A 9807-nucleotide genomic window follows, 5' to 3' on the forward strand; every position below is an offset into this window, starting at 1 on the left:
TTTGTGTGCTCTGATGCATCTTTGCCAACATCCAGCTGCAGTAACACTGAATTCATAGCTGGATGTCTTTTCAAGCCCTTGGTAGTAAAATATTGAAGCAGAAGTGCGAGAGAGATGGTTATGCAGTTCAGGAGACTGGGTGCAGTCACTTGGAGGCTGACAGAGAATAACAGGTTACTTAATATTGGAGCTTTAAAAACAAAGAAACAAACAAAACTCCAACAATGCCCCAAGAATAATATTCCTAATTCTAAAAAATTTCAAAATAACATTCAGATATTTTATTCCAGAGAAATGTTTTGTCCAGCAGGAGGTTAAAGTGTGTTTTGCAGACAGAGAACAGATACAGAATACATTTACAGAATTTCATGCATTAAATAAACTTAGGTAAATTTTAAATCATCATTAATTTTGATAACATTTGAATTAAAAGCTCTCTGAGGCTAAATGACATCTATTATTTATTTTTGTTCCACTTTCCTGTTTTCATCATGCAAGAACCAAAAGTGTTTATTTTACTGGCAATATTAAAGCAATCACATGATTTTGAGTAAGTCTTTTGAGATTGTTTTGAGAGACGTTTTTCTCTTCTGCATGTCTGCTTTCCCCCAGCTGGGGGCTGGCTGTTGTATGGAAAGTCCAGCCACGTCACGGAAAAGCCCTGTCTCTGATCAGATGGGCTTAATATAAACCAGGTTTGCTGAGAAAGAATTAAAGAGGCAGTCGCAGAGCAGGGGAGGATTGACTCCGGCAGAGCTGCTCAGAGTGCACAGCCCAGCGAGGGAGAAGGGCAGGAGCAAAGGACGGCTCTGGCTGCGGGAGCCTGGCACAAGTAAGAGTCCTTTTGGACCCACTCCTTTCCTGCGCGTGCTGCAGACAGGCAGCTGAATGAGTATGGGGTGGTAGCAAAACCAGTTTGAGCTTGGAGCACAGTGTGTGACAGGGACTCGTTCGGCTTTTTATAATGAGGGATGACAATTTGTTAGAGGCTAAATTGTAAAGTGTTTGTGTTTGTGATGGTTTTGTGAGTGACTGCTTGTTGCAGGTTGTGAGTTACTCTCTGTTGCTTGACTGAATCAGATCTGGCTTTTTTCATCTGGTCTTTTCAATGGGCATACTGCAAGGAAAAAGTGCATTTTAGAATTCAACCACAGTAAATATTTAATTTTGTTTGTGAAGAAGCCTTTGCTTGTGTATGATTTTTTCTTTAGATGTATTTCTTGCTGACAAAGTTACTGTGGCTAGGACCATGTAAATGATCTCCTTTTGCTCCAAAGTACTGCATATCACAGAGAAAGTATTGTGTATTCTGTAGGAAATTCAGACAGTGCTTTTTCTATATATTTGTCCTGGGTCCTGCTGGGAATTTATTCATAGAAGTTTTCAGACAGTTTTGTGTGAAGAAGAATAGCAATTTGTACCTGTTGCTTTACTGTTCTTTTTATTGTTCGTGACCTATAATTGAGGTTTGAAAGTGTTTGGGTGAATTTTATGGACAATTATCTTATTTACTGAAATGGAGGAGAGAGCCGAGAAACATCAGATATAGGGCAAAAAGGAAAATGTCTAAATAATGGTCACTTTGGGAGCTGGAATGCATCAAAGTAACTTTCCTAAAAATGGTAGGTATTGGCCTGTGAGAATGACATCACTCTTCTCTGCCTCCAAGCAAGGCAAAATAGAGTTTGCTGAGTAAAATATAATTAAGAGCTATGATTATGTAAGAAGAGTGAACCTAACTAATTAATTGTGTGGTAATGAAGTTATTGATTTAATATCTATAAATTAATGAGCCTTTACTCCCAGTTGTATCTCCTGTAGAAGCTATGACTTGTACCTCCTCAGAAGAGCTGTTGGATTTCACTACATTCTCCCTCTTACCAGCCAAAAAGTCACTGTCTGAGGCAGAATCATTCTTTGTTTACCTGGCCACAGACAAGACCCAAATCCACCCCATCACAGCAAGGCTTGCTTGCGTGACTTTTTGTACCAGGGCTGTCTCAAGAGTGCAGTGAATGATGCCTTACTGCTTTCCCAAGAGTTTCAGCTCTTAACAGAGTCAATGAGAAAGATGCTGTGCACCAGCAGTGGGAGGCAGCTGAGACCAGAGTCCCTGTTTGTCCCCAGGGATGCCAAAAGGAGGTGACCACTGCCTGCAGCACAGGCAGTGTCTCGGCAGGGCTGCAGCTGCTGTGTAGCACCGGTGTGCTGAGCACTGTGCCCTCCTCCTCCTGGGACACAGCAATGCCTCCCTCTTTCCAGGACTGGGCTGCACCCAGCACAGCCAGGAGCCAGTGAAGGCTAAACAAGATAGGATTTAGCATGTGAGGGTGGTATTATCCCTGGGAAACAGGCTCTGTCTCACTGGCTAATGACTAAAATACTTGTTTGTGCATTACCAAGTCACTAGAGTGCAGAAAAACTAATTTTTTCTTTTCTCACATATTAGGTCCCTACACAGGAGCAAGATGTGGCCCCTTGAAGCTAGTAAGAGAGCATTTCTAAATATTTTGTGGGTAACATTTGTGATTTCCCTGTTTTTCACTAGGAGTTAAAAATGACTCTCAACAATGTTACCATGCGTCGCACCCACAACAGCAGTCTGCACCAGCAGCAGCAGCGATGGAGCATCCCTGCTGATGGGAAGAATCTGCTGGTCCAGAAAGACTCCAATGAGTACAACCCACAGAAACGATACACCATCAGCCCTGATGAATATTACAGAAGGAGCTGGTCCTCAGAGTCATCCGACTCCGTCATCTCCTCCGAGTCTGGCAGCAGCTGCTACCGCGTGGTGCTGATCGGGGAGCACGGCGTGGGCAAGTCCTCGCTGGCCAACATCTTTGCAGGGGTGCACGACAGCATTGACAGTGACTGTGAGGTGCTGGGAGGTAGGTAATTATTAGATGTTAAGTCCTGGGGTGTTGGTGTTTGCTTGCAGTCAGCTCTGCCGTAATTGGCACAGAAAAAGAGAGAGGATGTTTAATGTAAACCAGAAGTGGCAAGTGATTGGGTGTGAGTATCAAAACTGATTGAACTCAAGCACCTTCTCTAAGAAAACAAGAAAACAACAAAATAAGATGAGTAAGATACTCTCCAACAATGAGTGAAAGCCACTGAAAGAGAGCAATTCAGATTCCCACGCTAATTAATTCCAAAATACCTGTTGGAAAATCTCTCATTCCTACCTGTGATAATGCTACACCAGAGTCTGCTTCAGCTTTCATGCTGGTCCAACATTTGTGTCACCACTACCATCACAGGGCTGACTCCAGCTTTCCTTGTGGGAGAGAAAGAAACTGAAGGTCCTCATGATTTACAAGAATTAAATACTTTAAAATTATATATAAACAAATAGTCACTTCCAAAGTATCTGCCATTAGAAGTCATCGCAGCCTTTCTGTATAAACACATTGCTTTAGTACTGGCTATATGGACTTTGAGTAAAATATATGAAATTTTGAGTAAAAACCTTGTTTCACCTTATTTGCACAGTTTGGGCTCCTCCAGGAGGAAAAAATATATAGGTCCTTCAACAGAGTAGGAAAACGCCTGTTGCCCATTGGGGGAAAGACACAAGCTGTAGGGTTCTCTTTGATGCTTGCCCCTTGTTTTCCCCCCTTGCTTTGTTTAGGATTGTGAAGTGTTCTTTAATCCCAAAGATCAGACCATGCCGAAGGTGAAGCTGTAGCACCAAGTCCTGAGCTATACTGTGTGCAAGATGTTGATGTGGAAGGGCTGTGCTGCCACAGAAATCTGCTGTGTCTCCAAGGACATAGTTGCTGCTGCTTTCAGGGGACATGCAGTTTGCTGCTGGGTGTTTTTTGTCCCTGTGCAGGGCTTTCTTTGTCTCTCCCTTTTGTCTCCTGCCGGTATTCCCTTGGTGTGATGGTGCCAGTGCTACCACAGAGAATTTCTGGGCTTCTCTTGTAGCCTTCAGTGGGGCATAGGCAGGACAGCTTATTTTTTGTGTGTTTGACTCTCCAGTTAGGGGAAGTTTTGCCCAGGATTTAAAAAAGCCCAGTATCAGGAAGGTGTGATACACATTTTCCTTACATGCTTTCTCAGACTGGGGACACAGAGGTTTGTGCCTTTGGGGGATTTTGAATTCACTGATTTAGGTGTGCTCTGCCTTCAGCTTCTGCCATCAGCTTTTTCCATAGTTCTACCAGCTCCTCAGCCTGGAGTATCTCTGATAAAAGTTTTCCTAGTGCTAGATGACTGAAGTAGAGTAGGATCCTTGGACAAGCCATCAGGAAGTGCAGCTGATTTGCTTTGCACACCCCTGTCAGGCAGTTTTCCCTCATGTGAAGCTTTGTGGTTTCCTCTTTCCACCAACTCCCAGCAGCATTGCTTGGAGTATAGCAGTGAAAGATTTTCAAGGCCAGCTCTGAAGAGATAATTGGAAGTCTTGCTGTTATCTCTCTTTTTATTGTCAGCTTCGAAAACAGCATGAAATGAACTAAGTGCTCACTTTCAGCGTTTTTTATATTCTATGGAAGTTCCTTAGGACTTACCACGGTGCAAATGAGTGCTGAATATGATTATTTAGGCATTTTCAAGGAGTGTGATTATGCATTTGTAGCTTTTCTATATGTTATGCAGTGCAGAAGGAGTCTTCTGGATTTTGTCCTCTAGTGTGCATGGAGCTTGTTCTCGCATAGATACTCAGTCACTTGAAGGAACTATTTACTTTAGCTTTACAAACTGGAACTTTAGCTTACACACTGGAAATTTAATTACATGAGAGGATAGTTTCAGGGTAGCCAGCTTACAGAGAAGTACAGCTGCTTTTATGGAGAAGCTTTGCTACTGAGTGTAAGATGAAGCTAACTCATGAACACAAGCCTCATACTCTTGGGACCTCAAGGGAAACCACTCCTAGTGATTTTGTCTTTTTAGTCTTGACATTTTAAGCATGGCCCCATTTGACTTTGTTTTAAATGTGTAATATTTTTGGCTATTCTTTTACTGGGATGTGGATCCCTAGCTCTGAGGAAAGGCTCTGATTACAATTTAGGGGAAAGTTCACTTCATCAGTGCCCAGCAGAAGTCTTATGAGGCACAGGTTAGACAATACCCTATATACAAGTGTGGTTGGGACAGATCCTTTAAATGCTGCAGTACCTTAAAGACTGGCTTTTTTTTTCCACTGGCTGCTAGTGGGAGATTAGAAATGGGTCCAAACTTCTCACTGCTCATCCTAATGTCCCCAGCTTTGGGGAAAAGAAGAAAGATTGGTATTTGAAGCAGATTTCACAGCAAGGGTCTTTTGATCACAAAATTCAAAGTGGCAACAGCCCCCTTAGATCTAGGCAGAACTTTGCCACATGGCATTTATAATCTAGGTATGAATTTTTATGACTGCAGTACAAAATAGCTGACCTGTGCTTTTTTCATTTTTCTGCTATTTGACATCAAAGGTGATGTGGGAAACAGTGTAATGGGAGAGAACGTGCAACTGAAGTCTCAGTCTCTCCCAAACTCAACAGCTGTTGTCTCACAACACCCTGTCCTCCTCACTTGGTAGGCTGTTTGCTGTATTGCTCTCAGCTGCAGTGACTGTTCACCCGTAAATTGTCCATGCTAAAGCGAAAGCAAATATTTTCCATTACTCAGCCTTGCTGGCCTCTGCTGCTCCCATGGGGCAAATGTTCAGCCTTTGGTTATTTCTTCCACTGGTTCTATTTTCTCTCTCCCACATAAGATAAAGAGACTATCAGCCAAAATAATGAACATTTTGTTTCCTGATCTTTCATCTATCATGGAAAGTAAGGCAACCAATAATGAACAGAGTGCAGATTCAGTGTGGATGGAAATGAGGAAAGAACTGGATGTGAGCCGGCCTAAAATATGGCTCAATAACTCTGCCAACAAATCCCCCACATTCAACAACTTGGATTTTTTAATGTATATGATGAAACACATTAATATATCACCAACCTTTCTGCTTTTCTCTCCAGAAGACACATATGAAAGAACCCTGATGGTGGATGGGGAAAGTGCGACTATTATACTGCTCGACATGTGGGATAATAAGGTACTTTAATTTGTTCCAGTCAAATGCTGACAAGAAAGTGTATATGAATAACTGCTAATATAAAAAGCAAGTTATCTTTGTGAAAGAAAATAGGTGTTTCCATAGAGCAGAAACAGGTAAGATATAGGATTATCAGGGAAGATATAGGATTAACCCTACCTCACATCAAGGCAAGCATGCCTAATGGCTCTGCACTGTGAGTCTGAGAAGTGCAAGTCTTCATTTTTTTTAATGATAAAACAAAACATTCAAGCTTTCTTTCCAGACCATTTTCATTCCAGCCTAAAGCCAGCACAATAAATTATCTGGGGCAATTTTTTGCCCCCCTTTGTAGTGAAGTATTCATACCATCACCACTTTGGAATTACTCGTAGTATAACTGTGATTCAAACCATACCCATTACAGTTTACAGCAGGAATGCATTTGGATTCTCTAATGTTTTACTTTCTAAGTAAAATCTGCTCTGGGCATAACGATGTCTGACCATTTCATTTGAACAGCGGGAGGGAGAATGGATCCGAGAGCACTGCATGCAAGTGGGAGACGCCTACTTGATCGTCTACTCCATCACGGACCGGGCAAGCTTTGAGAAGGCCTCTGAGCTCCGGATACAGCTCCGCAGGGCGCGCCAGAAAGAAGATATCCCCATTATTTTGGTTGGCAACAAAAGTGACCTTGTCAGGTGCCGTGAAGTTTCAGTGGCAGGTAAGGAAATGATGAGCATAAACCCGAGATAAACATTAAAAGTCATCTAGTAGCTTTTGGACAAACTGCAGTACTCTGGCTGAGGGAGTACATTGTGATCAGGACTAGGCAATAAAAGAGTAATAAAATAAAAGAGGACTGGAACAGAGGGCAGAGGACTGGGAAGGGTCTGCCAGATCCTTAAGCCTTCCTTGGTAATACTGTTATATGTCAGATGATCCCTTTTCTTTATTTATTAAGTGCCATCATAAATGGGATTTCTTCCCTTCCAGCTCCTAGTGTAAGACCACTGCAAATGTGATTTCTCTGGTAGCTGGAAATCCTTTGTATTCCCAATGCATGTTTATGCATAACAAGTTTAGCCCCCTTTATTTTGCTGCCAAAAATTCTCTTCTTTATAACCAGTTCTCTGTCCTCCCTGACGAATTAAAATTCCCTCTCCATCTTTGTTTTGCTAGTCTGGGCAGGAACTGTGCAGCCTTTTAGAAGAGGTCTACTTATTGCCTTGCTTTGGGATGCTAAATCAGCCTTCCCTTGGCTGCACACAAATGAAGAACCACTAGGCCCATAAATAGGGGTGGAGAGATTGTTGGGAGCACTGCTGCTGGCTCTCAACATCTGCAGCCAGTAAAATATCTTCTTGGAGAATCTTCCCTGAGGCTGAGGTGGCACACCGTAGTACACAGCTGTGCATTAGATGTTCTTATCTTGGCCCATCAGAAACATGGGATCTTCTCCTCAGCATTTTCTTCTCTCTGCAGCTGTTCTGCTCTTCCGTTTCCCAGTTGAGCTAGACTTTTTTCTTTGCTTTGTGGATGTGTGCAGTTCCTCTGGCTCCTGTCACAGCTGCCCCAAGTGAAGAGCTTGAACTGAGGGATTCATAGGCAGCCCAGGGTTGCCCTCTCATTCCTCTTTGCCCAGATTCAAAGCTCCTTAGAAAGATGGCAGGTGAATCCATGTCACTTTAATGGCCCTGGCAATGAATTCACAGCAAGCCAGAAATTGGCTTGTGTGAAAGACAGCTGTCAGGTTTAGCTTAGGCTCATGTAATTGAGAATAAGAACTATGACTTCAGATATACCCCTAAAGCCATGGACACCCTTTGTTAAGGGTTTTGTACATGTGTCTGTTCTCACTGAAATTGCCACAGTTCTAGGGCTGTGGTTTACACCCATGGCCCATGAAGGAGGAAAGTGCTCCGCCTCCAGTGCTGTGCTGTATGCCTGGAGAGTGCTACCATCACCCTTCAGTGCAGCTTGAGGGAGCCTGCATTGCAGATGGCCAGGTGGTGCTGAGCCATTGCTGGCCTCCCAGCCTTCAGTGGCTCAGTGGCTCAAGTCCATCATGCTGCGCTACCCTCACAGCCAGCACTGCAGGCTAGGCTGTGCTGGGAGGGGATTTACCCCCCCATACACCCCCACTCCCTCTGGGAAGCAGCTGTGACACAGGGCAGATGGATGCTGGGCTAGCAGGCAGCACCAGGTGATTAAAGGCTAATCTGTGCCTATATCAGGCTTGAGGAATTCCCTGGTGGCTCTGACTCCCCGCACATGGCAGCTTGTGCCTGCTCTCCCCGGCCCTGTGACCCCACGTAACGTTCCCATCTTGGGATTTTTCAGAGGGGCGAGCCTGTGCCGTGGTGTTCGACTGCAAGTTCATCGAGACCTCAGCAGCTGTGCAGCACAACGTGAAGGAGCTCTTCGAGGGCATCGTGCGGCAAGTCCGGCTCCGCAGGGACAGCAAGGAAAAGAACGAGAAGCGCCTGGCGCTACAGAAGCGGAGAGAGAGCATCCCCAAGAAAGCCAGGCGGTTTTGGGGCAAAATAGTTGCCAAGAACAACAAGAACATGGCCTTCAAACTCAAGTCCAAGTCTTGCCATGACCTCTCAGTACTTTAAGAACACTGGACTCTGCCAGAGCTTGCGGCATTTTGCCGACGTTATCTAACTTTGTCATAGGACAATCAATCAATCTATATTAGATTGGGCTATCAGTGACTTAGGTTCACAGCTGTGATTGTGATGATATGTGCTGGCATAAGAACAGCACAGTGCATGGAAATAGCTCTTCCCTTTTTTAAAATTTTTTCTGATTTTTTTTTTATCAGTAGTTTTAAAAGAAAAGCATAGACCAGAATGACCCAAAGTTATGCTGGGAGCTGTTCTGGAATACACCTGTTCTTTCTCTTCTCACCTTTGGACAATAGTGTAAGAACCTCAAACGCCATAACTTGGGAAGTGAAAACTACTGTCTTTACTCTTTCTTCTTGCTATTAATATTTCTTTTTTAAAAATGTGTAAAGAATTGAGGAACTGACTGGAGATTGGTCCCTTGTCAGTTGTCTGGTCAGGCTTGAGCACCCACAGCTGAAAAAAAAAAAGGCATTTTTGTAGAATAACCACAAAGACACCTGTTTGGTATTTTTTCTTTATTTTGAGGATTAGTTTCAGTGAGTTTACACATCTCTTACTTTGAAAATATTTAAAGGAAAAATCCTACAGTCAAACAAATTTTCCTCTCATGTTTTCATATTATGGGACTGTTTAAAAATCATAGTAAAATTAAAATTAAAGTGCAAATTGTATCAAAGTGCATCAAGTGCAGGATGCCAAACCTTTAAAAATCACCTGAGCTTTTTTATGCCACCACGTGGACTTCTTGTATCCATCCTTGGCCTTTCTCTATGCCAGAGATATGCTGTATTTATTGTTGTGCAAAATAACAAGCATTTTAATGTCGAGGGGAAATGTATTTATTACCAATTTTCTTAAGATAATAATGTTAATTTTATTACTGTTTTCTATCTAATATCTTTTTTCAGATATGCAAGTTTTTACTTACATGCCTTGTAATAAAATAAATAAAATATATGACTGCCTTTGAGCCTCAGTATAAAATCCCTAAGAATGTTTTCAAGCAGAAAAAAGATTGTTCATGCTGGGCAAGTTTGTTTCTTGAGAGGTGCAGAGAGGATTCCTTACATCTCTGAGCACAGGCTGCATAGCAACCTAGCATCTCAAGGCAGTAAGCACCAGGAGCCTCAGAGACGAGTGCACAATATC

General features: G+C 42.9%; 1 protein-coding gene across 1 annotated transcript; it reads left to right on the plus strand.

The window, feature by feature from the left end:
* The first annotated feature begins 762 nt into the window (after positions 1–762).
* On the plus strand, positions 763–9596 carry GEM (GTP binding protein overexpressed in skeletal muscle). The gene is made up of 5 exons (XM_058031910.1): positions 763–832; positions 2549–2891; positions 5964–6040; positions 6542–6746; positions 8366–9596. Exons 2-5 carry the CDS (start codon positions 2558–2560, stop codon positions 8641–8643), a joined length of 894 nt encoding a protein of 297 aa, XP_057887893.1. The 5' UTR covers positions 763–832; positions 2549–2557; the 3' UTR covers positions 8644–9596.
* Positions 9597–9807: the final 211 nt, after the last annotated feature.

This window comes from Melospiza georgiana, chromosome 1 (genome assembly GCF_028018845.1).
Source record: "Melospiza georgiana isolate bMelGeo1 chromosome 1, bMelGeo1.pri, whole genome shotgun sequence".
Classification (NCBI taxonomy): Eukaryota; Metazoa; Chordata; class Aves; order Passeriformes; family Passerellidae; genus Melospiza; species Melospiza georgiana.

Coding starts and splice junctions, on each gene's coding strand:
- GEM (XM_058031910.1), top strand. CDS start 2,558: ATGACTCTCAACAATGTTACCATGCGTCGCACCCACAACAGCAGTCTG. Junction 6,041..6,541: donor TCGACATGTGGGATAATAAG/GTACTTTAATTT, acceptor TCATTTGAACAG/CGGGAGGGAGAATGGATCCG. Junction 6,747..8,365: donor CCGTGAAGTTTCAGTGGCAG/GTAAGGAAATGA, acceptor GGGATTTTTCAG/AGGGGCGAGCCTGTGCCGTG.